This window comes from Ovis canadensis, chromosome 2, assembly GCF_042477335.2.
Source record: "Ovis canadensis isolate MfBH-ARS-UI-01 breed Bighorn chromosome 2, ARS-UI_OviCan_v2, whole genome shotgun sequence".
NCBI classification, from domain to species: domain Eukaryota; kingdom Metazoa; phylum Chordata; class Mammalia; order Artiodactyla; family Bovidae; genus Ovis; species Ovis canadensis.
In genome coordinates this window covers 60100599-60128411 of record NC_091246.1, presented here as the reverse complement: position 1 = coordinate 60128411, position 27813 = coordinate 60100599, and the positions used below count along the sequence as shown (strand labels likewise).

General features: G+C 39.1%; 1 protein-coding gene across 3 annotated transcripts in view; it reads left to right on the top strand.

Annotated features, from left to right (window-relative positions):
- VPS13A (vacuolar protein sorting 13 homolog A) overlaps positions 1-27813 on the top strand; it is a 272036-nt gene that overhangs the window by 13676 nt on the left and 230547 nt on the right. For all 3 annotated transcript variants that reach the window (XM_069576302.1, XM_069576303.1, XM_069576304.1), the window contains exons 2-3: positions 23967-24010; positions 26610-26652. In XM_069576302.1, the coding sequence (XP_069432403.1) occupies positions 23967-24010; positions 26610-26652 (87 nt within the window). The remainder of the gene's footprint in view (positions 1-23966; positions 24011-26609; positions 26653-27813) is intronic.

Below are 27813 nucleotides of genomic sequence, written 5' to 3'. Positions count from 1 at the left end.
TTGTCAATTTTGTTTATCCTTTCAAAGAACCAGCTTTTGGCTTTGTTGATTTTTGCTATGGTCTCTTTTGTTTCTTTTGCATTTATTTCTGCCCTAATTTTTAAGATTTCTTTCCTTCTACTAACTCTGGGGTTCTCCAACTCTTCCTTTTCTAGTTGCTTTAGTTGCAGAGTTAGGTTGTTTATTTGACTTTTTTCTTGTTTCTTGAGGTATGCCTGTATTGCTATGAACTTTCCTCTTAGCACTGCTTTTATAGTGTCCCACAGGTTTTGGGTTGTTGTGTTTTCATTTTCATTAGTTTCTAGGCATATTTTGATTTCTTTTTTGATTTCTTCTGTGATTTGTTGGTTATTCAGAAGTGTGTTGTTCAACCTCCATATGTTGGAATTTTTAATAGTTTTTCTCCTGTAATTGAGATCTAATCTTAATGCATTATGGTCAGAAAAGATGCTTGGAATGATTTCGATTTTTTTGAATTTATCAAGTTTAGATTTATGGCCCAGGATGTGATCTATCCTGGAGAAGGTTCCATGAGTACTTGAAAAAAAGGTGAAATTCATTGTTTTGGGGTGAAATGTCCTATAGATATCAATTAGGTCTAACTGATCTAATGTATCGTTTAAAGTTTGCATTTCTTTGTTAATTTCTGTTTAGTTGATTTGTCCATAGGTGTGAGTGGGGTATTAAAGTCTCCTACTATTATTGTGTTATTGTTGGTTTCCCCTTTCATACTTGTTAGCATTTGTCTTACATATTGCGGTGCTCCTATATTGGGTGCATATATATTTATAATTGTTATATCTTCTTCTTGGATTCTTCCTTTGATCATTATGTAGTGGCCTTCTTTGTCTCTTTTCACAGCCTTTGTTTTAAAGTCTGTTTTATCAGATATGAGTATTGCCACTCCTGGTTTCTTTTGGTCTCTATTTGCATGGTATATCTTTTTCCAGCCCTTCACTTTCAGTCTGTATGTGTCCCTTGTTTTGAGGTGGGTCTCTTGTAAGCAGCATATAGAGGGGTCTTGTTTTTGTATCCATTCGGCCAGTCTTTGTCTTTTGGTTGGGGCGTTCAACCCATTTACGTTTAAGGTAATTATTGATAAGTATGATCCCGTTACCATTTACTTTATTGTTTTGGGTTCGGGTTTATACATCCTTTTCGTGTTTCCTGTCTAGAGAATATCCTTTAGAATTTGTTGGAGAGCTGGTTTGGTGGTACTGAATTCTCTCAGCTTTTGCTTGTCTGTAAAGCTTTTGATTTCTCCTTCGTATTTGAATGAGATCCTTGCTGGGTACAGTAATCTGGGCTGTAGGTTATTGTCTTTCATCACTGTAAGTATGTCTTGCCATTCCCTCCTGGCCTGAAGAGTTTCTTGAAAGATCAGCTGTTATCCTTATGGGAATCCCCTTGTGTGTTATTTGTTGTTTTTCCCTTGCTGCTTTTAATATTTGTTCTTTGTGTTTGATCTTTGTTAATTTGATTAATATGTGTCTTGGGGTGTTTCGCCTTGGGTTTATCCTGTTTGGAACTCTCTGTGTTTCTTGGACTTGGGTGATTATTTCCTTCCCCATTTTAGGGAAGTTTTCAACTATTATCGCCTCAAGGATTTTCTCATGATCTTTCTTTCTGTCTTCTTCTTCTGGGACTCCTATAATTCGAATGTTGGAGCGTTTCATATTGTCCTGGAGGTCTCTGAGATTGTCCTCATTTCTTTTAATTTGTTTTTCTTGTTTCCTCTCTGATTCATTGATTTCTACCATTCTATCTTCTATTTCACTAATCCTATCTTCTGCCTCCGTTATTCTACTAATTGTTGCCTCCAGAGTGTTTCTGATGTCATTTATTGCGTTATTCATTATATTTTGACTCTTTTTTATTTCTTCTAGGTCCTTGTTAAACCTTTCTTGCATCTTCTCAATCTTTGTCTCTAGGCTATTTATCTGTGATTCCATTTTGATTTCAAGATTTTGGATCATTTTCACTATCAATATTCGGAATTCCTTCTCAGGTAGATTCCCTACTTCTTCCTCTTTTGTTTGGTTTGGTGGGCAACTCTCCTGTTCCTTTACCTGCTGTGTATTCCTCTGTCTCTTCATCTTGGTTATATTGCTGCATTTGGGGTGGCCTTTTTATATTCTGGTAATTTGTGGAGTTCTCTTTATTATGGAGCTTCCTCACTTTGGGTGGGGTTCTATCAGTGGCTTGTCAAGGTTTCCTGGTTAGGGAGGCTTGTGTTGGAGTTTTGGTGGGTGGAGCTGGGTTTGTTCTCTCTGCAGTGCAGTGGAGTAACCCGTAATGGGTTACGAGACATCAAAGGTTTTGGGATAATTTTGAGCTGCCTGTATATTGAAGCTCAGGGGAGTGTTCCTGTGTTGCTGGAGAATTTGCGTGGTATGTCTTGTTTTGGAACTTGTTGGCCCTTGGGTGGAGCTTGGTTTCGGTGTAGGTATGAAGGCATTAGATGGGCTCCTATTGCTTAATGTTCCCTGAATTCAAGAGTTCTCTGATGTTTTCAGGCTTTGGATTTAAGCCTCCTGCTTCTGGTTTTCAGTTTTATTTTTACAGTAGCCTCTAGACTTCTCCATCTATACAGCACCGATGATAAAACATCTAGGTTAAAGATGAAAAGTTTCTCCACATTGAGGGACACTCAGAGAGGTTCACTGGGTTATAAGGAGAAGAGAAGATGGAGGAGGTAGTTAGAGGTAACTGGAATGAGATGCGGTGAGATCAAAAGAGAAGAGAGCAAGCTAGCCAGTAGTCACTTCCTTATGTGCGCTCTATAGTCTGGACCGCTCAGAGGTATTTACAGAGTTATACGCGGAAGAGGAGAGGGAGGAAGTAGACAGAGGTGACCAGGAGGATCAGAGGGAATGAGTAGGAGAGAGACAAATCCTGCCAGTAACCAGTTCCTTAGGTGTTCCCCACCGTCTGGAACACACAGAGATTCACAGAGTTGGATAGAGGAGAGATGGGGGAGAAAAGAGACAGAGGCCACCTGGTGGAGAAAAAGGAGAGTCCAGAGGAGGAGAGAGTGGTCAAGCCAGTAATCTCGCTCTCAGGTAAACTGGGGTAGTGAAGTTTGGGTTTTTAAATGTACAAAATTGGCAACAAACACCTAAGAGCAAAGATTAAAAATCTGTTTTTGATGACAATGGTCTGCTTTTCTTGTTGCCTGATGTCCTCTGCCAGCCTACAGAAGTTGTTTTCTGAAGTTTGCTCAGCGTTGAAATGTTCTTTTGAGGAATTTGTGAGGGAGAAAGTGGTCTTCCCGTCCTATTCCTCCGCCATCTTTCCCTCCGTCGACCTAGAAAGTGTTCTAGTTTCATTCTTTTAGAAGTGGTTGACCAGTTTTCCCAGCACCACTTGTTAAAGAGATTATCTTTAATCCATTGTATATTCTTGCCTCCTTTGTTGAAGATAAGGTGTCCATAGATGTGTGGATTTATCTCTGGGCTTTCTATTTTGCTCCATTGATCTATATTTCTATCTAGGTGCCGGTACCATACTGTCTTAATGGCTGTGGCTTTGTAGTAGAGCCTGAAGTCAGGCAGTTTGATTCTCCAGTTCCATTCTTCTTTCTCAAGATTGCTTTGGCTATTCGAGGTTTTTTGTGTTTCCATACAAATTGTGAAATTATTTATTCTAGCTCTGTGAAAAATACCGTTGTTAGCTTGATAGTGATTGCATTGAATCTATAGATCACTTTGGGTAGTATACTCATTTTCACTATATTGATTCTTCTGATCCATGAACATGGTGTATTTCTCCATCTATTAGTGTCCTCTTTGATTTCTTTCACCAGTGTTTTATAGTTTTCTATATAAATGTCTTTTGTTTCTTTAGGTAGATATATTCTTAAGTATTTTATTCTTTTCCTTGCAATGGTGAATGGAATTGTTTCCTTAATTTCCTTTTCTATTTTCTCATTATTAGTGTATAGGAATGCAAGGGATTTCTGTGTGTTGATTTTATATTCTGCAACTTTACTGTATTCATTGATTAGCTCTAGTAATTTTCTGGTGGAGTCTTTAGGGTTTTCTATGTGGAGGATCATGTCATCTGCAAACAGTGAGAGTTTTACTACTACTTTTCCAATTTGGATTCCTTTTATTTCTTTTTCTGCTCTGATTGGTGTGGCCAAAACTTCCAGAACTATGTTGAATAGTAGCGGTGAAAGTGGGCACCCTTGTCTTGTTCCTGACTTTAGGGGAAATGCTTTCAATTTTTCGCCATTAAGGATAATGTTTGCTGTGGGTTTGTCATATATAGCTTTTATTATGTTGAGGTATGTTCCTTCTATTCCTGCTTTCTGGAGAGTTTTTATCATAAATGGATGTTGAATTTTGTCAAAGGCCTTCTCTGCATCTATTGAGATAATCATATGGCTTTTATTTTTCAATTTGTTAATGTGGTGTATTACATTTATTGATTTGTGGATATTGAAGAATCCTTGTATCCCTGGGATAAAGCCCACTTGGTCATGGTGTATGATCTTTTTAATGTGTTGTTGGATTCTGATTGCTAGAATTTTGTTAAAGATTTTTGCATCTATGTTCATCCGTGATATTGGCCTGTAGTTTTCTGTTTTTTGTGGTATCTTTGTCAGATTTTGGTATTAGCATGATGGTGGCCTCATAGAATGAGTTTGGAAGTTTACCTTCCTCTGCAATTTTCTGGAAGAGTTTGAGGAGGATAGGTGTTAGCTCTTCTCTAAATTTTTGGTAGAATTCAGCTGTGAAGCCATCTGGACCTGGGCTTTTGTTTGCTGGAAGATTTCTGATTACAGTTTCAATGTCTGTGCTTGTGATGGGTCTGTTAAGATTTTCTATTTCTTCCTGGTTCAGTTTGGGAAAGTTGTACTTTTCTAAGAATTTGTCTGTTTTTTCCATGTTGTCCATTTTATTGGCATATAGTTGCTGATAGTAGTCTCTTATGATCCTTTGTATTTCTGTGTTGTCTGTTGTGATCTCTCCATTTTCATTTCTAATTTTATTGATTTGATTTTTCTCCCTTTGTTTCTTGATGAGTCTGGCTAATGGTTTGTCAATTTTATTTATCCTTTCAGAGAACCAGCTTTTGGCTCTGTTGATTTTTGCTATGGTCTCTTTTGTTTCTTTTGCATTTATTTCTGCCCTAATTTTTAAGATTTCTTTCCTTCTACTAACCCTGGGGTTCTTCATTTCTTCCTTTTCTAGTTACTATAGTATATTCAAAAGCAGAGACATTACTTTGCTGACTAAGGTCCGTCTAGTCAAGGCTATGGTTTTTCCTGTGGTCATGTATGGATGTGAGAGTTTGACTGTGAAGAAGGCTGTTCAGCACAGTCACTCAGTCATGTCCGACTCTTTGCGACCCCATGAATCGCAGCATGCCAGGCCTCCCTGTCCATCACCGTCTCCCGGAGTTCACTCAGACTCATGTCCATCGAGTCTGTGATGCCATCCAGCCATCTCATCCTTGGTCGTCCCCTTCTCCTGCCCCCAATCCTTCCCAGCATCAGTCTTTTCCAATGAGTCAACTCTTCGCATGGGTGGCCAAAGTACTGGAGCTTCTGCTTCAGCATCATTCCTTCCAAGGAAATCCCAGGGTTGATCTCCTTCAGAATGGACTGGTTGGATCTCCTTGCAGTCCAAGGGACTCTCAAGAGTCTTCTCCAACACCACAGTTCAAAAGCATCAATTCTTCGGCCCTCAGCTTTCTTCACAGTCCAACAAAACTCTCACATCCATACATGAGCACAGGAAAAACCATAGCCTTGACTAGATGGACCTTAGTCGGCAAAGTAATGTCTCTGCTTTTGGATATGCTATCTAGGTTGGTCATAACTTTTCTTCCAAGGAGTAAGCATGAGGAAGGCTGAGCGCCGAAGAATTGATGTTTTTGAACGGTGGTGTTGGAGAAGACTCTTGAGAGTCCTTCGGACTGCAAGGAGATCCAACCAGTCCATTCTGAAGGAGATCAGCCCTCAGATTTCTTTGGAAGCAATGATACTAAAGCTGAAACTCCAGTACTTTGCCACCTCATGCGAAGAATTGACTCATTGGAAAAGACTCTGATGTTGGGAGGGATTGGCGGCAGGAGGAGAAGGGGACGACAGAGGATGAGATGGCTGGATGGCATCACTGACTCGATGGACGTGAGTCTGAGTGAACTCCGAGAGTTGGTGATGGACAGGGAGGCCTGGCGTGCTGCGATTCATGGGGTCGCAAAGAGTCAGACCTGACTGAGCAACTGAACTGAACTAGGTATAGAGTTAGGTTATTTATTTGACTTTTTTCTTATTTCTTGAGGTATGCCTGTATTGCTATGAACTTTCCCCTTAGCACTGCTTTTATAGTGTCCCACAGGTTTTGGGTTGTTGTGTTTTCATTTTCATTTGTTTCTATGCATATTTTGATTTCTTTTTTGATTTCTTCTGTGATTTGTTGGTTATTCAGCAGCATGTTGTTCAGCCTCCATATGTTGGAAGTTTTAATAGTTTTCTGTTAAATAGTTTTCTATTTAATAGTTTTCTCCTGTAATTGAGATCTAATCTTACTGCATTGTGATCAGAAAGGATGCTTGGAATAATTTCAACTATTTTGAATTTACCAATGCTAGATTTATGGCCCAGGATGTGATCTATCCTGGAGAAGGTTCTGTGTGTGCTTGAGAAAAAGGTGAAATTCATTGTTTTGGGCTGAAATGTCCTATAGATATCAGTTAGGTCTAACTGGTCTATTGTATCATTTAAAGTTTGTGTTTCCTTGTTAATTTTCTGTTTAGTTGATCTGTCCATAGGTGTGAGTGGGGTATTAAAGTCTCCCACTATCGGAGAAGGCAATGGCACCCCACTCTGGTACTCTTGCCTGGAAAATCCCATGGACGGAGGAGCCTGGTAGGCTGCAGTCCATGGGCTTGCTAAGAGTCAGACACGACTGATCGACTTCACTTTTACTTTTCCCTTTCATGCATTGGAGAAGGAAATGGCAACCCACTCCAGTGTTCTTGCCTGGAGAATCCCAGGGACGAGGGAGCCTGGTGGGCTGCCATCTATGGGGTCGCACAGAGTTGGACACGACTGAAGTGACTTAGCAGCATTATTGTATTATTGTTAATTTCCCCTTTCATACTTGTCAGCATTTGTCTTACATATTGCCGTGCTCCTATGTTGGGTTCATATATATGTATAATTGTTATATCTTTTTCTTGGATTGATCCTTTGATCATTATGTAGTGTCCTTCTTTGTCTCTTTTCACAGCCTTTGTTTTAAAGTTTATTTTGTCTGATGTAAGTATTGCTACTCCTGCTTTCTTTTGGTCTCTATTTGCATGGAATATCTTTTTCCAGCCCTTCACTTTCAGTCTGTATGTGTCCCCTGTTTTGAGATGGGTCTCTTGTAGACAACATATTTAGGGGTCTTGTTTTTGTATCTATTCAGCCAGTCTTTGTCTTTTGGTTCGGGCATTCAACCCATTTACACTTAAGGTAATTATTGATAAGTATGATCCAATTGCCATTTACTTTATTGTTTTTTGTTTGAGTTTATACACCCTTTTTGTGTTTCCTGTCTAGAGAATATCCTTTAGCATTTGTTGGAGAGCTGGTTTGCGGTGCTGCGTTCTTTCAGCCTTTGCTTGTCTGTAAAGCTTTTGATTTCTCCTTCATATTTGAATGAGATCCTTGCTGGGTACAGTAACCTGGGCTGTAGGTTTTCTTTCATCACTTGAAGTATGTCTTGCCATTCCCTCCTGGCCTGAAGAGTTTCTATTGAAAGAACAGCTGTTATCCTTATGGGAATCCCCTTGTGTGTTATTTGTTGTTTTTCCCTTGCTGCTTTTAATATTTGTTCTTTGTGTTTGATCTTTGTTAATTTGATTAATATGTGTCTTGGGGTGTTTTGCCTTGGGTTTATCCTGTTTGGGACTCTCTAGGTTTATTGGACTTGGGTGATTATTTCCTTCCCCGTTTTAGGGACGTTTTCAACTATTATCTCCTCAAGGATTTTCTCATGGTCTTTTTCTCTTCTTCTGGGACTCCTATGATTCGAATGTTGGGGCATTTAACACTGTCCTGGAGGTTTCTGAGATTGTCCTCATTTCTTTTAATTCGTTTTTCTTTTTTCCTCTCTGATTCATTTATTTCTACCATTCTATTTTCTACTTCACTAATCCTATCTTCTGCCTCCGATATTCTACTATTTGTTGCCTCCAGAGTGTTTCTGGTCTCATTTATTGCATTATTCATTATATATTGACTCTTTTTTATTTTTTATTTCTTATTTCGTCCTTGTTAAACTTTTCTTGCATCTTCTCAGTCCTTGTCTCCAGGCTTTATCTGTGATTCCATTTTTATTTCAAGATTTTGGATCATTTTCGCTATAATTATTCAGAATTCTTTATCAGGTAGATTCCCTATCTCTTCCTCTTTTGTTTGGTTTAGTGGGCATTCTTCCTGTTCCTTTACCTGCTGAGTATTCCTCTGTCTCTTTATCTTGTTTATATTGCTGTGTTTGGGGTGTCCTTTCTGTATTCTGGCAGTTTGTGGAGTTCTCTTTATTGTGGAGATTCCTCGCTGTGGGTGGGGTTGTACTGGTGGCTTATCAAGGTTTCCTGGTTAGGGAAGCTTAGGTTGGTGTTCTGGTGGGTGGAGCTGGATTTCTTCTCTCTCGAGTGCAATGAAGTGTCCAGTAATAAGTTATGAGATGTCAGTGGTTTTGGAGTAACTTTGGGCAGCCTGTGTATTGAAGCTCAGGGCTGTGTTCCTGTGTTGCTGGAGAATTTGCATGGCATGTCTTGCTCTGGAACTTGTTAGCCCTTGGGTGGTGCTTGGTTTCAGTGTAAATATTGGAGGCGTTTGATGAGCTCTCCTCAATTAATGTTCCCTGGAGTCAGGAGTTCTCTGGTGTTCTCAGGATTTGGACTTAAGCCTCCTGCTTCTGGTTTTCAGTCTTATTTTTATAGGAGTCTCAAGACTTCTCCTTGTATACAGCACCATTGATAAAACATCTAGGTTAAAGATGAAAAGTTTCTCCACCGTGAGGGACACCCAGAGAGGTTCACAGAGTTACATGGAGAAGAGAAGAGGGAGGGGGGAGTTAGAGGTGACCTGAATGAGATGAGGTAGAATCGAAAGACGAGAGAGCAAGCTAGCCAGTAATCACTTCCTTATGTGCACTCCACAACTGGACCACTCAGAGATGTTCACGGAAGTTATACAGAGAAGAGAAGAGGGAGGAAGGAGACAGAGGTGGCTAGGAGGATAAAAGGGAGGAATCAAAAGGAGAGAGACAGTTCCAGCCAGTAATCAGTTCCCTAAGTGTTCTCCACCGTCTGGAACACACAGAGATTCACAGAGTTGGGTAGAGAAGAGAAGGGGGAGGGCGGAGACAGAGGCGACCTGGTGGAGAAAAAGGAGAGTCCAAAGGGGGAGAGAGCAGTCAAGCCAGTAATCTCACTCCCAAGTAAAAATGGGTACTGAAGATTGGGTTCTTAAAGGTACAAAATTGATAACAAATACCAAAAAGCAAAGATTAAAAATCTAGAGTAGAGGTTGGAATTTCAAAAATACAATATTAAAGAAAAGAAAAAAAAAGGTCACAAAAATTGTTTAAAAAAAAATATATATGAAGTTTGCTTTAAAAAAACAGGGTCCTTTTTTTTTGCAAAATAATAGGTTATAAAAGTGAAAATTAAAGGAGTAGTAGAGGATCTAAAAATTAAAAAAAAAATTAAAAAAAAAGAATGATTGTAAAAATAGTAAAGGTGTATCTAGGACTTTTCTCTTGTGGTGTTGTGGGCAGTGTGAGGTCAGTTCATTTTCGGATAGTTCCTTGGTCTGGCTTATATTTCTCAAGATCTATAGGCCCCTTCTTATGCAGTCATTACTAACTACATGGTTTTAATCTATTGCACCTGTCACTTCCAAGGCGGTTCCCTCTGTTTTAGCTTCTTCTGTTTGCTGGTCTCTTCAGTGTTCAATTTCTGCCCTGACACAATGGGGTGGTGGAGGACACTTTCTTAGGCTCACTTGTTCAGTCGCACTGTGGGGAGGGAGGAACGCTGCAAATAACACTGGCGTGTGCTCGCAGTGTCTCAGCCACACTGGGCCTGCCCCTGCTACAGCACGTGTGCTTTCCCTGCCCACGCTGCTCAGGCTCTAGGTTGCTCCACCGGGAACCGTCCAAGGCCGGCCCTGGGCTGCATGCACCTCTCAGGTCTAAGCTGCTCAGGTTTAGGCACTCGGGTAGCCCTCAGAGGCGCAGACTCGGTTGGGCCTGCGTTTTGTGTCCTTCCCAGGTCTGAGCAGCTCAGGTGATCAGGTGTTTGGTGAGTGTGGTTGCTGCGACTTATTGCCACCTGGCCCTGCCGCTTGGTTTTCTGGGCATACAACCGGCGCACCTTCTCAGGCGGATGTTGACCGTCCAGAACCCTAAGAAGTCTTAGCAAAGAAGCCTGCTTGCAATTTGGTAGATAATGTCTCTCTGGGGCTGTGATTGCCCCCTTCTGGCTCTGGTTGCCTGTCACTGGAGGGGGATGGTCTGCAGCCAGCTAATTCTGTTGCTTCCTTTGTTCTGTGTGCAGTCTTGGTGGTGTCTTGAGGTGAAGTGAAGTCGCTCAGTCGTGTCCGACTCTTTGCGACCCGTGGACTGTAGCCTACCAGGCTTCTCCGTCCATGGGATTCTCCAGGCAAGAATACTGGAGTGGGTTGCCATTTCCTTCTCCAGGGGAGTCTTCTCAACCCAGGGATCGAACCCAGGTCTCCCGCATTGGAGGCAGACGCTTTAACCTCTGACCCACCAGGGAAGATCTTTAGGTTAGGGCTTTTTCGTGTGGTAGCTATCCCACAGTCTAGTTTGCTAGCTCAAGTTAGTTCCCTCGGATTGTCCTCAGGGCGTTCAGGCGCAGTCCTTACTCTAAGCAATGCAGCCTGTGCCTCCCTGCCCAGCCCCTGCTTGCTAATGGTGGGTGCAGGCATCTGCACTGCTTCTCCACTGGGGGAGTTACTGTTGGGCTCGTAATCTGTGGGTTTTAATTATTTATTTTTCCTCCCTGTTATGTTGCCCTCTGTGCTTCCAAGGCTCGCCACAGACTCCAGTGAGAGTGTTTCCTGGTGTTTGGAAACTTCTCTTTTTTTAAGACTCCCTTTCCAGGACTGAGCTCCTTCCCTACCTCTTTTGTCTCTTTTTTTGGTCTTTTATATTTTTTCCTACCTCCTTTCGAAGACAATGGGCTGCTTTTCTGGGTGCCTGATGTCCTCTGCTGGCATTCAGAAGTTGTTTTGTGGAATTTTCTCAGCGTTTAAATGTTCTTTTGATGAATTTGTGGGGGAGAAAGTGGTTTCCCCGTCCTATTCTTCTGCCATCTTAGGAGCGCCTCTCTCTTCTGTGTATTCTTGCCACCTCTTCTTAATATCTTCTGCTTCTGTTAGGTCCATACCATTTCTGTCCTTTATCGAGCCCATCTTTAAATGTTCCCTAGGTCTTTAATTTTCGTTAAGAGATCTCTAGCCTTTCCCATTCTATTATTTTCCTCTATTTTGTTGCATTGATCACTGAGGAAGGCTTTCTTATCTTTGCTTGCTATTTTTTGGAACTCTGCATTCAAATGGGTATATCTTTCCTTTTCTCCTTTGTAAAAATGCAAAATGGTTGTCTGAGGAGGCCTTACAAACTGCTGTGAAAAGAAGAGAGTGAAAGGCAAAGGAGAAGAGGACCACTGTAGTACTGGTTTTTATATTTGCCTATTTATCTGCCTTTACTGGAGAACTGTATATTTCTCTATAAGTTCAAGTTAGCACTTTGTATTCTTTCTTTTGTACTTGTAGAACTTAAAAATTTCTTGTAAGACAGCTGTCTTGGTAATGAACTCCCTCAGTTTTAATCTGACATTAGTATCTTAATTTTACCCTCCTTTTTGCTGGGTATAATGTTTGGTTGACAGTTTTCCAATTTTAATTTAGTACTTTAAATATATCATTCCCTTGTTACTTTGCTTGCACTGTTTCTGCTGAGAAATCCATGATAATCTTATTGAAGATCCTTTGTACACGTGAAGTTGCTTTTCTCTTGTTGCCTTTAATAGTCTCACTTTCATTATTCTGTTTCTTGCTTGAGATTCTTGAAATTTGTATATTCGTGTGTTTCCCCAAATTTCTAGCTATTATTTGTTAAAATAAGCTCTGTATTTATCTTTCTTCCTTGTGGACTCCATGATTAATATACTGTATCTCTTCTCCTGGACTCCCATTGTGTATGTGTTGACCTGCTTAATGATGTACCATAAGTTCCTTAGCCTCTGTTCACTTTTCATTTTTTTCTTTTTTGTTCCTAGTATTTTCAAATGACCTGTCTTCAGGTTTTCTAATTTTTTATTTTTTTGCTTGTTGAAGACTGGTTTGGATTTTCTCTAGTGAGTTTTCAATCCAGTTATACCTTACACCTCTATTGGGTGTGTGTGTGTGTTTTCTGCTTTCTTTCAAGACTTATAGTTGGTGGAACTTATGTACAACTTCGTATAAGTTTCAGGTGTGCAACATGTTGGCTTGATACATTTGTGTATTGCAGCATGATTACCAGCATAGCTTTAGCTAACACCTCTGTCATGTCACATATGCATCATTGTTGTGTGTGTGTGTGTGGTCGGAATGCTTAAGATTTAGTCTCTCAACAGTGTTGAAGTATATAATACAGTATTTTGGCTGTAGTCACTCTGCTCTCATTAGATCTCCAGAACTTAATTACCTCCTAGTTGCAAGTTTGTGCTTTTTAACATTTCCCCAATTCTCCCACATTCTAATCCCTGCTCACCACTGTTCTACTGTTTCTTTGCTTGCTTGCTAAGTCGCTTCAGTTGTGTTCGACTCTGTGCGACCCCATAGATGGCAGCCCACCAGACTCCCCATCCCTGGGATTCTCCAGGCAAGAATACTGGAGTGTGTTGCCATTTCCTTCTCCAGTGCATGAAAGTGAAAAAGTGAAGTCGCTCGGCCGTGCCTGACTCTTAGCGACCCCACGGACTGCAGCCTACCAGGCTCCTCCGTCCATGGGATTTTCCAGGCAAGAGTACTGGAGTGGGGTGCCATTGCTGTTTCTTTAAGTTTGACTTTTTTAGATTCTTGAAATAAATTATATGATACAGTGTTTGTCTTTCCCTGTCTGTTTTATCTCACTATAAACCCCTTAAAGGGGGTCCGTCCATGTTGTTCGAAATGACAGGATTTCTTTTTCATGGCTTCATATTCCCTTTACATATAAACCACATCTTTATCTATTCATCTTAATGACACTAACTGGTTTCCATATTTTGGCTATTGTGAATAATGTGCAGTAAACACGGGAATGCAGAAATCTCTCTGGTACCCCATTTTCTTTGCCTTTGGATATATATGAAATGGATTCAGTTCAGTTCAGTCGCTCAGTTGTGTCCGACTCTTTGCGACCCCACGAATCACAGTACGCCAGGCCTCCCAGTCCATCACCAACTCCCAGAGTTCACTAAAACTCATGTCTATCGAGTTGGTGATGCCATCTCATCCTCTGTCGTCCCCTTCTCCTCCTGTCCCCAATCCCTCCCCGCATCAGAGTCTTTTCCAATGAGTCAGCTCTTCGCATGAGATGGCCAGAGTACTGGAGTTTCAGCTTTAGCTTCATTCCTTCCAAAGAACACCCAGGACTGATCTCCTTTAGAATGGACTGGTTGGATGTCCTTGCAGTCCAAGGGACTCTCAAGAGTCTTCTCCAACACCACAGTTGAAAAGCGTCAATTCTCTGAATCATATTCAAGATTTTTTAGTCACCATTTTCTGCAGTTAGATTATGGTATGCCTAGGGGTAAACTTTTTATTATTTCCCTGCTTGGTATTTTTGGAACTTCCTGGCTGTGTGGTTTGGTGACTTTATCATTAATTTCAGAAATTTCTTAGCCATTATTGCTCCAAATGTATACATTTGCTCCTCTCTCCTTTTTTGCCTTCTGGTATTCCTATTATGCCTAGGTTACAGCTCTTAGAATTGTCCTACAGTTCTTGGACATTGTTTTATCATTTTAATTTTGCCTTTCTCTTTACATTTCAGTTCAGAAGTTTTTATTATTTTATTATGGAAGTTTATCTATTTGGAAGCTTATGTTATTAATATTTACATATCTTTCAGCTTGCTGATTTTTTAAAAAGTGTGTGAAATGACTTAAACTTTATTTAAAATGCACATTTTCAAACTTACTCAGTATTGTAAATTTATGGACAGGACAAAATAGAAATTATCACATAGTCACATTTTATTTTTATTTCTAATTTATTTTTTCATTGAAGGAAAGAGTCTTTAAATCTGTTAGTGCTTTACAATTTTCGAAAGTTTCACATATAGTTCATACAATCACATAATAACCTTTTTCCCCTTCATCTCTATATTGTTGCTCCCTACTTCCCTCTCCCCACTGGTAACCACTAGTTTGTTCTGTATATCTGTGAGTTTGCTTCTTACTTGTTTTCTTCACTAGTTGGATTTTTTAAATATACTTTTCTGATTTATTTCACTTAGCATAATGCTTTCCAGGTCTGTCTGTTTTGCTGCAAATGGCAATATTTTATTCTTTCTTATGGCTCTTATTCCATTTTATGTGTGTATTACATTTTCTTTATCCATTCATCTGTTGATAGACACTTAAGATGCTTCCATTTCTTGGCACTTGTATATAATGTGGCTATGAGCATTGGAGTGCATGTATATTTTCTAATTAGTGTTTTTTTTTTTCCCTGAATATATACCCGGGAGTGGAATTGCTGAGTCATCTGGTAGTTATATTTTTAGATTTTAAGAAACTTCCACACTGTCTTCCACAGTGGCTGCATCAATTTACATTCTCACCAACTGTACCAGGGTTCTCTCTTCTCCATATTCTTAGCAACATTAGTTACTTGTGTTCTTTTTGATGACAACCATTCTGACAGGTGTGAGGTGATATCTTACTGTGGTTTTGATTTGCATTTCCCTGACGATTAATGATGTTGGGTGTGTTTTCATATGCCTGTTGCCCATCTTCATGTCTTCTTTGGGAAAATGTCTATTCAGTTCCTTTGCTCATTTTTCAGTCTTTTTTTTTTAGCCACTCTGTGTGGTATGTCAAGTCTTAGTCCCCTGACCAGGGGTCAAGCCTGAGTCCCCTCCATACAGTGGAAACATGGAGTCTCAACCACTGGACCCCCAGGGAATTTAATTTCTTGGGGGGGGTTGATATTGAGTTGTATGAGCTGTTTTTTAAAAAAAATCAATTTATTTTAGTTGGAGGATAATTACAATAGTGTAATGGTTTTTGCCATACATCAACATGAATCAGCCATGGGTATACAAGTGTCTCCCCATTCTAAACCCCCTCCCAGCTCCTTCCCCACCCCATCCCTTTATGTTGTCCCAGAGCACCAACTTTGGGTGCTGCTTCATGCATTGGTCTCTGAACTCACATGGGTCATCTGTTTTACATATGGTTATGTACATGTTTCAGTGCTATTCTCTCAAATCATCTAACCCTCTCCTTCTCCCACTGAGTCCAAAAGCATGTTCTTTATGTCTGTGTCTCTTTTGCTTGCCTGCATGTAGTATTGTCAGTACCATCTAAGTTGTGTATATATGCGTTAATATACAGTGTTTGTCTTTTTCTGACTTACTTCCCCTCTGTATAATAGGTTCTAGGTTCATCCATCTTATTAGAACTGACTCAAATGAGTTCCTTCTACTAGCTAATATTCCATTCTTTTTATGTACCACAACTTCCTCATACATTCATCTGTTGATAGACATCTGGGTTGCTTCCATGTCCTGCTGCCGCTGCTAAGTCGCTTCAGTAGTGTCCGACTCTGTGCAACCCCATAGACGGCAGCCCACCAGTCTCCTCCATCCATGGGATTTTCCAGGCAAGAATACTGGAGTGGGTCACCATTGCCTTCTCCGTGTCCTAGCTATTGTAAATAGTGCTGCAGTGAACCTTGCTGTACATGCGTCTCTTTCAGTTCTGGTTTCCTTGTGGTGTATGCCCGATATTGGGATTGCTAGGTCTATGAGCTGTTAATATACGTTGGATGTTGTCTCCTTATTGGTCTTATCATTTGGAAATACTTTCTTCTACTCAGTAGGTCTGTCTTTCTGTTTCGTCGATAATTTTCTTTGCTGTACAAAAACTTTAGGCTTAATTAGATTCACTTTTTCTGCCTTTTTCTTGCTATAGAAGATGGATCCAAAAAAATACTGCTGCAATTAGGTCTTTAATCCAGGTTGAATTTATTTTTGTATATGGTGTTATAAAATGGTTTAATTTTATTCTTTTACATGTGGCTGTCCAGTTTTCTCAGCACCACTTACTGAAGAGACTGTTTTCTCCATTGTATATTCTTGTAGACTAATTGACTGTAAATATGGGGATTTACTTCTGGACTCTTCTCTTACACTGATCAATGTGTCTGTTTTTGTGCCAGTACTATACTGTTTGGATGATGATTTTTTTGTTGTTTAGTTGTTTGGTCATGTCCAACTCTTTGCAGCCCAATGGACTGCAGCATGCCAGGCTTCCCTGTCCTTCACCGTCTCCCAGAGTTTGCTAACATCTCCTGGAGTTTGATAATGATAGCTTTGCAGTATAGTCTGAAGTCAGAGAGGGTGATTGCTCCAGCTCTGTTCTTTTTCAAGATTGTTTGGGCTATTCAGGGTCTCCTGTGTTTCTATGCAAAATTATTTGTTCTTGTTCTGTGAAAAATACCATTGGTATTTTGATAGGGGTTACATTGAGTCTATACTTTGCATTGGGTAGTATGATTTTTTTTTTTTTTCCTGAATACAGGTCTTGTACCTGTTTGGTTAGATTTACTCCTAGATACTTTATTCTTTTTGATGCAGCTGGAAAAGGTCAGTTTTCATTCCTGTCCCAAAGAAAGACAATGCCAAAGAATGCTTAAACTACCGCACAATTGCACTGATCTCACATGCTAGTAAAGTAATGCTCAAAATTCTCCAAGCCAGGCTTCAGCAATACGTGAACCATGAACTTCCTGATGTTCAAGCTGGTTTTAGAAAAGGCAGAGGAACCAGAGATCAAATTGCCAACTTCTGCTGGATCATGGAAAAAGCAAGAGAGTTCCAGAAAAACCTCTATTTCTGCTTTATTGACTATGCCAAAGCCTTTGACTCTGTGGATCACAATAAACTGTGGAAAATTCTGAAAGAGATGGGAACACCAGACCACCTGACCTGCCTCTTGAGAACTCTGTATGCAGGTCAGGAAGCAACAGTTCGAACTGGACATGGAACAACAGACTGGTTCCAAATCGGAAAAGGAGTACGTCAAGGTTGTATATTGTCACCCTGCTTATTTAACTTATATGCAGTGTACATCGTGAGAAACGCTGGGCTGGATGAAGCACAAGCTGGAATCAAGATTGCTGGGAGAAATATCAATAACTTCAGATACGCAGATGACACCACCCTTATGGCAGAAAGTGAAGAGGAGCTAAAAAGCCTCTTGATGAAAGTGAAAGTGGAGAGTGAAAATGTTGGCTTAAAGCTCAACATTCAGAAAACGAAGATCATGGCATCCGGTCCCATCACTTCATGGGAAATAGATGCAGAAACAATGTCAGACTTTACTTTTTGGGCTCCAGAATCACTGCAGATAGTGACTGCGGCCATGAAATTAAAAGACGCTTACTCCTTGGAAGAAAAGTTATGACCAACCTAGATAGCATATTCAAAAGCAGCAATATTACTTTGTCGACTTAAGGTCTGTCTAGTCAAGGCTGTGGTTTTTCCAGTGGTCATGTATGGATGTGAGAGTTGGACTCTGAAGAAGGCTGAGCGCCGAAGAATTGATGCTTTTGCACTGTAGTGTTGGAGAAGACTCTTGGGAGTCCCTTGGACTGCAAGGAGATCCAACCAATCCATTCTGAAGGAGATCAGCTCTGGGATTTTTTTGGAAGAAATGATGCTAAAGCTGAAACTCCAGTACTTTGGCCACCTTATGCGAAGAGTTGACTCATTGGAAAAGACCCTGATGCTGGGAGGGATTGGGGGCAGGAGGAGAAGGGGACGACAGAGGATGAGATGGCTGGATGGCATCACTGACTTGATGGACGTGAGTTTGAGTGAACTCTGGGAGTTGGTGATGGACAGGGAGGCCTGGTGTGTTGCGATTCATGGGGTTGCAAAGAGTCTGACACGACTGAGCAACTGAACTGAACGGAATATGTTTTTTTTTTTTTAATAGTGTATGGAAATGCAATGGATTTCTGTATGTTAATTTTATATTCTACAATTTACAGAATTCATTGATGAGTTCCAGTAGTTTTCTGGTGGCATCTTAAGGATTTTCTGGGTAAAGTATCATGTCATCTGCAGTGATGATTTTACTTTTTCCTTCCCAGTTTGGATTCATTTTATTTCTTTTTCTTCTCTGCTATGGCTAGGACTTCCAAATCTATATTGAGTAAGTGTGGCAAGAGTGGACATACTTGTCTTGTTCTTGATCTTAGAGGAAATGCTTTCAGCTTTTCAGCATTGAGTATAATATTAGCTGTGGGTTTGTCATATATGGTCTTTGTTTTGTTGAGATATGTTCCCTCTCTGCTTGCTTTCTGGAGCATTTTTCTTATACGTGTTGAATTTATCAAAAGCTGTTTCTGCATCTGTTGAGAGAGTCATAAGGTTTTTATTCTTCAGTTTACTAATGTGCTGCAACACACCGATTGTTTTGTGGAGATTGAAAATTCCCTGCATCCCTGGGATAAATTCCACTTGATCATGGTGTATAAGCCTCTTAATGTATTGTTTTAGTCAGTTTACTAGTATTTATTGAGAATTGTTGCATATGTGGTCATTAGTGATACCAGCCTGTTATTTTAGTTTTTTTGTGGTATCTTTGGTTTTGGTATCAAGACGATGGTTTTCTCATGGAATGAGTTTGGAAGTGTTCTTCCTCTGATATTTATGGAGTAGTTTTAGAAGAATAGGTGTTAACTCTATGTTTGGTAGAATTTGCCTGTGAAACCATCAGGTCCTGGAGGTTTTGTTTATTTGGAGTTTTTAATCACAGGTTAAATTATAGTTCTTGTCGTTGGTCTGCTCATGCTTGCTTTTACTTCCTGGTTCAGTCTTGAAGACTTCCTATGTTTTCAAAGTAGCAGCTTTTAGTTTCCTTTTTCTTTTCTATTTTCTTGGTCTCTATTTCACTTATTGCTGCTTGATGTTTATGATTTCTTTCTTTGTGCTAACTTTGAGTTTTGCTTGTTCTTTATCTAGTTGCTTTAGGTATAAAGTTAGGTTTTTTTCATTGAGATTTTTCCTGTTTCCTGAGGTAAGCTTGTATTGCTATAAACTTCCCTCATATGACTGCTTTTGCTGCTTCCCATAGGTTTTGGATTGTTGTTTTTTCATTTGTCTCTAGGTATATTTAAAATTTCCTCTTTCACTTCGTCAGTGATCCATTGATTGTTTAGTAACATATTGATTAACCCATGTATTTGTGTTTTTTGCAGTTGTTTTTAGTGTTTTTCTGACCTTATAGCTTTGTGGTTGGAAGAGATGCTTGATACAATTTCAGTTTTCTTAAATTTACTGGGGCCTGCTTTGTGGTCCAACATGTGATCTATTCTGGAGAATGTTCTATGTGCATTTAAAAAGAATGTGTATCCTGCCACTTTTTTGATTGAATTCTGTCTGTATATCAGTTAAGTAGATGTGGTATAGTCTGTCCTTTAAGTAAAATTTATTTTAATTGGAGGCTAATTACTTTATAGTATTGTGGTGGTTTTTGCCATAGAGTCACATGAATCGACCATGGGTGTACATGTGTTCCCCATCCTGAACCCCCCCTCCACCTCCCTCCCCATCACATCCCCCAGGGTCATCCCAGTGCACCAGCCCTGAGCACCCTGTCTCATGCATTGAACCTGGACTGGTGATCTGTTTCACATATGATAATATACATGTTTCAATGCTATTCTGTCAAATCATCCCACCCTCACCCTCTCCCACAGAGCCCAAAAGTCTATTCTTTACATTTGTGTCTCTTTTGCTGTCTCGCATACAGGGTCATCATTACCATCTTTCTAAATCCCATATATATGCGTTAATATACTGTATTGGTGTCTTTCTTTCTGACTTACTTTACTCTGTATAATAGGCTCCCAATTTCATCCACCTCATTAGAACTGCTTCAAATGTATTCTTTTTAATGGCTGAGTAATATTCCATTGTGAATATGTACCACAGCTTATCCGTTTGTCTGCTGACGGACATCTAGGTTGCTTCCATGTCCTGGCTATTGTAAACAGTGCTGTGATGAACATTGGGGTACACGTGTCTCTTTCGATTCTGGTTTCCTTGGTGTGTATGCCCAGCAATGGGATTGCTGGGTCGTATGGCAGTCCTATTTCCAGTTTTTTAATGAATCTCCACACTGTTCTCTGTAGTGGTATACTAGTTTGTAGCAATCTTTAAAGTATTTCATGTGATATAAATATACCTAGTTAAGCTTTCTTTTGATTTCTGTTTACATGAAATACCTTTTTTCATCGTTTCTCAGTGTGTGTGTCTCTAGATCTGAAGTGAGTCTTGTGTAGTGGGTCTTGTTTCTGTATCCATCCAGCCATTCTGTGTCTTTCAGTTGGAGTGTTTAGTCCACTTATATTTAACTTAATTATTGATATGTATGTTCTTACTGTCATTTTGTTAGCAGTTTTGTATTTGTTGTAGGTTTTCTCCCTTTCTCCCCGCCCCGCCCCACCTGCCCCCTGCCACCTTTGTTCTCCTGTGATTTGATGAGTATCTTTTGTGTTACATTTGGGATTCCTTTTCTCTTTTGTGTGTATATCTATTATAGATTTTGGTTTGTGGTCACAGTGATGTTTTTGTGTATAGCACTCTATGCAAAACATAAAAGCTCAAACATCCCTACATGAGAAAGGAAATACTTTTAAGTCCAGGAAGTGCAGAGTCCCATGCATGATAAACCCAAGGAGGAACTCAAAGAGACATACGTTAGTCAAATTGACAAAAATTAGACAGAAAATACTAAAAGCAACATGGGAAAAAAACGCACATAACATACAAGGGAATCTCTTTAAGGTTATCCCCTGATTTTTAGGAGAAACTCTGCAGGCTAGAAGAGAATGGCACAATATATTCAAGGTGATTAAATGATAAAATCTACCTTCAAGAATACTGTACCCAGCAAGGCTCTCCTTGAGATTTAATGGAGAGATCAAAAGTTTACAGTCAAGCAAAACCTGAAAGAGTTCAGCACTGCCAAATCAGCTTTACAACAGTTGTTAAAGGAACCTTCTTTAGGTGAAAAAAGAAGACGGTAATTGAAAACAAGAATATTATTAAACGAAAAGGTCACTGGTAAAGGCAAACAGACAGTAAAGGTAGGAAGTCATCCACACATACAAAACTAGTAGCGAGGTTTAAAGATAAAAGTAGAAAAGTTATCTACACCCACAATAAGCTGCTGTTGTTTCGTTGATCAGTTTTGTCCAACTCTTTTGTGGCCCCATGGACTATAGCTCCTCTCTCTGTGGGATTTCCCAGGCAAGAATACTGGAGTGGAGTGACATTTCCTTCTCCAGGGGATCTTCCCCAGGAATCAAACCTGTGTCTCCTGCATTGACAGGCAGCCTTGACCACTGAGCCACCAGGGAAGCCCAAAATAAGCTGTTAAGGGATACACAAAATAATGAGATACAAAACATAGTATGAAAAATAGTCATTGTGAAGGGATACAAAAAATAATTAGATATGAAATTTAGTATCAAAAATAGTCATAGTGAAGGGAGGAGAGTGCAAATACATGTTTTTAAAAAATGCATTTGAGATCAGCAACTTAAAACAGTTGTATAGATTGCTGTGTGAAACTTGTCGTAATCAGAGAAACCCCAAATCTAAAATCACTTGTACTTTAAATGGTACTACTAATATCTAATTTTAGTTTTATATGTGAATATTAACTTTGGACAAATGTTGTTACCTCTTAATTTTTCTTCAGTGATATGTAGTTTTCATTTTGTTGCACTGGAAGCCCTTTTAAAATTTGTTAAAATATATTTGATAGAAGTATTTTTTCTATCAAGTTTAATTTTAACCAGTATATAGAGATATATAACATTATAGACTTAAAGCTATTTATTTAGAGGAGATACATTTTAATGTAAAATAACATTTTACAGTATAATGCTTTTTCCAGTTGTACTAATTCATCTTATATCTGTGCAGTATATTGATTAAAAAAAAAAAATCAAAGCTGCCAGTTCAAAGAATTAGCCATAAATGTAAAATTTAAACTATACTATTGAACATTAGAGTAGAAAAAATAGTAAGTGGTACTCCATATACCTATGTCATTCACCCAATATATATTGGTCAGTACCCCAATATATTAATGTTTGTTTCTAATTGTACAAGTCACTTCTATTAGATGTTCACTGATGTTTACATCTTGGTGTTTTTCCTGTATATCATGTGAACATCTAGACAACAGTTCAGTTCAGTTCAGTCGCTCAGTTGTGTCTGACTCTGCTATCCCATGAATGGCAGCACACCAGGCCTCCTTGTCCATCACCAACTCCCAGAGTTTACCCAAACTTATGTCCATCGAGTCAGTGATGCCATCTAGCCATCTCATCCTCTGTCATCCCCTTCTTCTCCTGCCCTCAATCCCTCCCAGCATCAGGGTCTTTTCCAATGAGTCAACTCTTCGCATGAGGTAGCAGGAGTTTCAGCTGCAGCATCAGTCCTTCCAAAGAACACCCAGGACTGATCTCCTTTAGGATGGACTGGTTGGATCTCCTTGCAGTCCAAGGGACTCTCAAGAGTCTTCTCCAACACCACAGTTCAAAAGCATCAATTCTTCGGCACTCAGCTTTCTTCACAGTCCAACTCTTACATCCATACATGACCACTGGAAAAACCATAGCCTTGACTAGACAGACCTTGGTTGGCAAAGTAATGTCTCTGCTTTTGAATATGTTATCTAGGTTGGTCATAACTTTCCTTCCAAGGAGTAAGCGTCTTTTAATTTCATGGCTGCAGTCACCATCTGCAGTGATTTTGGAGCCCCCCAAAATAAAGTCTGACACTGTTTCCACTGTTTCCCCATCTATTTCCTATGAAGTGATGGGACCAGATGTCATGATCTTCGTTTTCTGAATGTTGAGCTTTAAGCCAACTTTTTCACTCTCCTCTTTCACTTTCATCAAGAGGCTTTTTAGTTCTTCACTTTCTGCCGTAAGGGTGGTGTCGTCTGCGTATCTGAGGTTATTGATATTTCTCCCAGCAATCTTGATTCCAGCTTGTGCTTCATCCAGCCCAGCGTTTCTCATGATGTACTCTGCATATAAGTTAAATAAGCAGGGTGACAATATACAGCCTTGATGTACTCTTTTTCCTATTTGGAACCAGTCTGTTGTTCCCTGTCCAGTTCTAACTGTTGCTTCCTGACCTGCATATAGGTTTCTCAAGAGGCAGGTCAGGTGGTCTGGTATTCCCATCTCTTTCAGAATTTTCCACAGTTTATTGTGATCCAGTTGCTCATATTCAAATTACTGCTAAAAAGTGAAGGCATTCATTTTCTGTAGCAGAATTAAAACAGAGCAAGATATGACAACACTCAGTGTCTCTAATAAGAAATCCCTATTAATCTCACATGGATGAATTAAAAATCTTTTCAGTTGCTCATTGCGAATATACTTGAGTGCAGTCATTTTTTCCAGTAATTTCTTACATCATGCTATGTTGGTAGATTCATATTATTGGTATAATTTTGATGAAAATGTATCCATTATCCTTGAGCTATAGCTGTATAGGTCAGAACTTATAATAAATGATGTGAAGTATACCTACCTTGTTAAAATAAAGTTTATTTGAATATTTCACCTTGTTAAAATAAAGTTTATTTGAATATTTCACTTTTAGTTTTTTATTCTTTTTTTTTTTTTTTTCTTTTAGGAGCTGTGGCCCTGAAGAATCTTGAAATTAAAGAAAATGCCCTGGTATGTTTTGACAGTAGACACTTTCTTAGGTTCCATGTTAGGTTCCATGAACAGGTTACATTTAGGTTACATGAACATCTTCCTGATTTGTCATCTTAAATTATTTAAGTTTAAGAAAACTTAAAATAATTTGTATAAACATGAATTTTGCAAAATGGACTTTCAGTCTCCATAGAAATACAACCTGACTGTAATTTCCCCCATTAAAAATATTTCTAAAATTTCTCTCTTCCTGTATGCTTTCATTTTAGATTTTTAAGTTACCTCTCCAGTCATCTTCAGTTTTTTTTTCCCTTGTACCATTTTAATCATATATATTTTTTTTGCCATAGAATACAGTAGCATTAACAGTGTTGTGCAGCCATCATCAGTATGTATTTCTGAAACATTTTTATTACACTAAGGAAAGCTTTGTCTCCAGTAAGAAATAACGTAATTCCCCATTCCCTTTCCCCATTCACCTTGCTAGCTTCTGCTTCTCTTAATTTGTTTATTCCAAGTACCTCATGTGAATGGAATCATGCTGTGTTTGTCATTTTTTATCTAGTTTACTTAGCATAATTCCTTTAAGGTTCATCCATGTTGTAGCAGTTATCAGGAAATCACTGCTTTTTATGAAGGCTGAATAGTATTTTATGTATATACTGCATTTTGGTCACTTATCTGTTGATGTCCACTTGGGTTGTTTTTGCCTCTGTCTCTTGTGGATAATGCTGCTATGAATATTAGTATTCACGTCTGTTCAAATCCTGGGTTTCATTTCCTGTGGGTAAATAGGAGTGAAATTGATGGATTATTTGGTAATTGTATGTTGAGCCTTTTTAGGACCTCCCACGCTAAGTCCGTAAAGAATTCACCTGCAGTGCAGGAGGCCCGGGTTTGATTCCTGGGTTGGGAAGATTCCCCTGGAGAAGCAAATGGCAATATACTCCAGTACTATTGTTCGGGAAGCTCAGAGATGGAGGAGCCTGCTGGGCTCCAGTCCATGGAGCCGCAGGGGTCGGGCCCCGCTGCGCCATTGAACTGCCGCCACCCTGTTCCCATAGCAGTTGAGCCACATTATGCAGGCGCACCTTGGAGATTTTGTAGGCTTGTTTCCAGCCTACTACAGTGAAGTGAATACTGTCACAGTAAGGCAAGTCACAGAAGTGTTTGGTTTCCCAGGGTATTAAAAATTATGTTTACACTATGTGTGTATATGCTCAGTTGCTCAGTCATGTGTGTCTCTTTGCAACTTGACGGACTGTAACCCACCATGCTCTTTGTCCATGGAATTTTCTAGGCAAGAACACTGGAATGGGTTGCCATTTCCTTTTCCAGGGGATCTTCCCAACCCGAAGATCAAACCCATGTCTCTTGCATCTCCTGCATTGGCAGGCAGATTCTTTACCACTGTGCTGCCTAGTCTAAAACAACAGTGTACGTACATCAGTTAACAACTAATGCTGTTGGGACAGTGGCACTGATAGATTTCCTTGGTGAAGGATTGCCACAAACCTTCAATTTGATTAAAAAAAAAAAAAAACGACAAAACCAAAACAAACAAAAAAACCCAGTATCTGGGAAGTGCAACAAAGTAAAGCACAATAAAATGAAGTTTACCTGAATTCCCACCAGCAGTACATGAATTCCAATTTTCCATATCCTTGACAACATTTACTTTCTGTTTTTTTTGATAATAACTATCCTAATGAGTATGAAGTGGTAAATCTTACTGGTTTTCCTTAGTACTTCTCTAATGATTAGTGAGGTTGAGCATCTTTACATGTGCTTGTTGACCATTTTTATATGTTCTTTGGAGAAATGTCTATTGAAAAGCATTGCTAATTTTGTAAAATCATGGGTTTTTTTTTGGGGAGGGGGTGGTGCACTTTGGTTCTTTACATATTTTGGATATTTCCCCTTGTCAGAAGATATGATTTGCAAGTACTTCCTCACATTTTGTGGGTTGTCTTTTGCTTCTGTTAACAGTGTTATATACAAACATTTTTTATGTAAAAAATTAAATTTTGGTGAAATTGGATTCATCCTTTTTTAAAATTGTTGTTGCCTGTGCTTTTCATGTGATATCCAAGAAATCACATGATTTTGTTTTCTTCTGAATATTTTATAGTTTTTGTTCTTATGTTAGACCTTTGGTTCATTCCAAGTTAATCTTCATATATGGTATAAGATAAGGGTCAACCACATTCTTTTTGTAGGTGGATATCCAGTTATCCTAGTACCATTTATTGAAAAGGTTGTCTTTTCTCCCACTGAATGAGGAGAAATTTATTTGAGGATATTTTTTGCACTAGTGGTTTAGTTTCCCTTCAAATACACACTGACAGTGAAGTTTCCCACTTTCTTTTCTTTTTCAAACAGTGTAAAAGCTGTAATGATTCTGATATGAGTAACTTTGATGGTCAGTACTGCTGTAGACTCTTTCACTATTTAAGGTGATAAGGCTCTAAATTTTATGGATTTGAAGATATTGCAGTTATGTATTTAGAAACTTAAATAAGTATAAATCCCTTAAGTAATTTTGGGAAGAAAAAATTAGTTATGTGTTTTGCAAACTGTGTATGTACTAAGATTTTACATATATATTTTTTTGTAGAGTCAACTGGATGTACCATTTAAAATTAAAGTTGGCCATATAGGTAAGCTGTCTTTATTATTTGTATGTCCTCCTGTTAGACATGTAACCAGAATAATATGTCTAATATCTCTATAATGTGACCTGTATAATGTTTCTGAGTATAAATTGAAAGAATCATGTGTTTTCACCTATATAAAACTTTGTTGTGTAACTTAATATGTGTTGTGATCCATATATCCCTTGTTGAATACCTGTGAAATACTTTTAAAAAATATTTATTTTTAGCTGTACTGGGGCTTTGTTGTTGCAGGTGAGCTTTCTCTAGTTGTAGTGAGTGGGAGCTACTCTCTAGTTGTGCTGTGAGGGCTTCTGATTGCATCAGTTTCTTTTGTTGCGGAGTACAGGCTCTAGGGCATGGGGGCTTCAGTAGTTGTAACATGGGCTTAATAGAACTTGTGGGCTCCAGAGTGCAGTGCGGGCTCAGTAGTTTTGGCACACATGCCCAGTTGCCCAGTGACATGTAGTGTCTTCCTGGACCAGGGATCGAACCAGTGTCCCTTGCATTGCAATGTGGATTCTTAACCCCTGCCACCAGGGAAGCCCCAATACTTGTGAAATTATACATCTTGTTAAGTGTTGAAATGAGTTGAGATCCAGAGCATTAAAACTAATGGAGAGAATGACTGTCTCAGTTTCTTAAGTTTCTGACTAGTTATCATTGCTGTATTTTGATTGGTCATGGATAAACGGTATAAGGAATTGGGTCTGGATCCTCCAGGCAGTTTGGTCAGGAACCAATCAAAAACCTGGTTTCCGTTCTGCTAGTTTTCTAGGAAACACTATGTTAATTTTCTTGTATTACATTTCCAGTTTTTATGGTTTACATATATTGGTTGAGCAGAATATACTGGCTCAATATACTAGTTGAGCAGAAATTGATTGCAAATGTGTTTAATAAAGACATATATGTTTCATTTCTTAAATTATTTCAGTTTATTAACTTTATTGGTTTACATATTGTACAAGATGATAGTAGTATTATTTGTGACAAAATTAGTATTATGCAGGTAATTTGTGTAGAAGAATTTATATAATGTTATTGCAGTGTATTGGTGTCACTTGGAGAACAAGGTGTTTTGAAAGCTCATTATCTGATGAAAATCTCCACAATTTTGTGCTCTTATAGTTGGTATTAGACCATATGCCAAAGAAACTTTTTCCA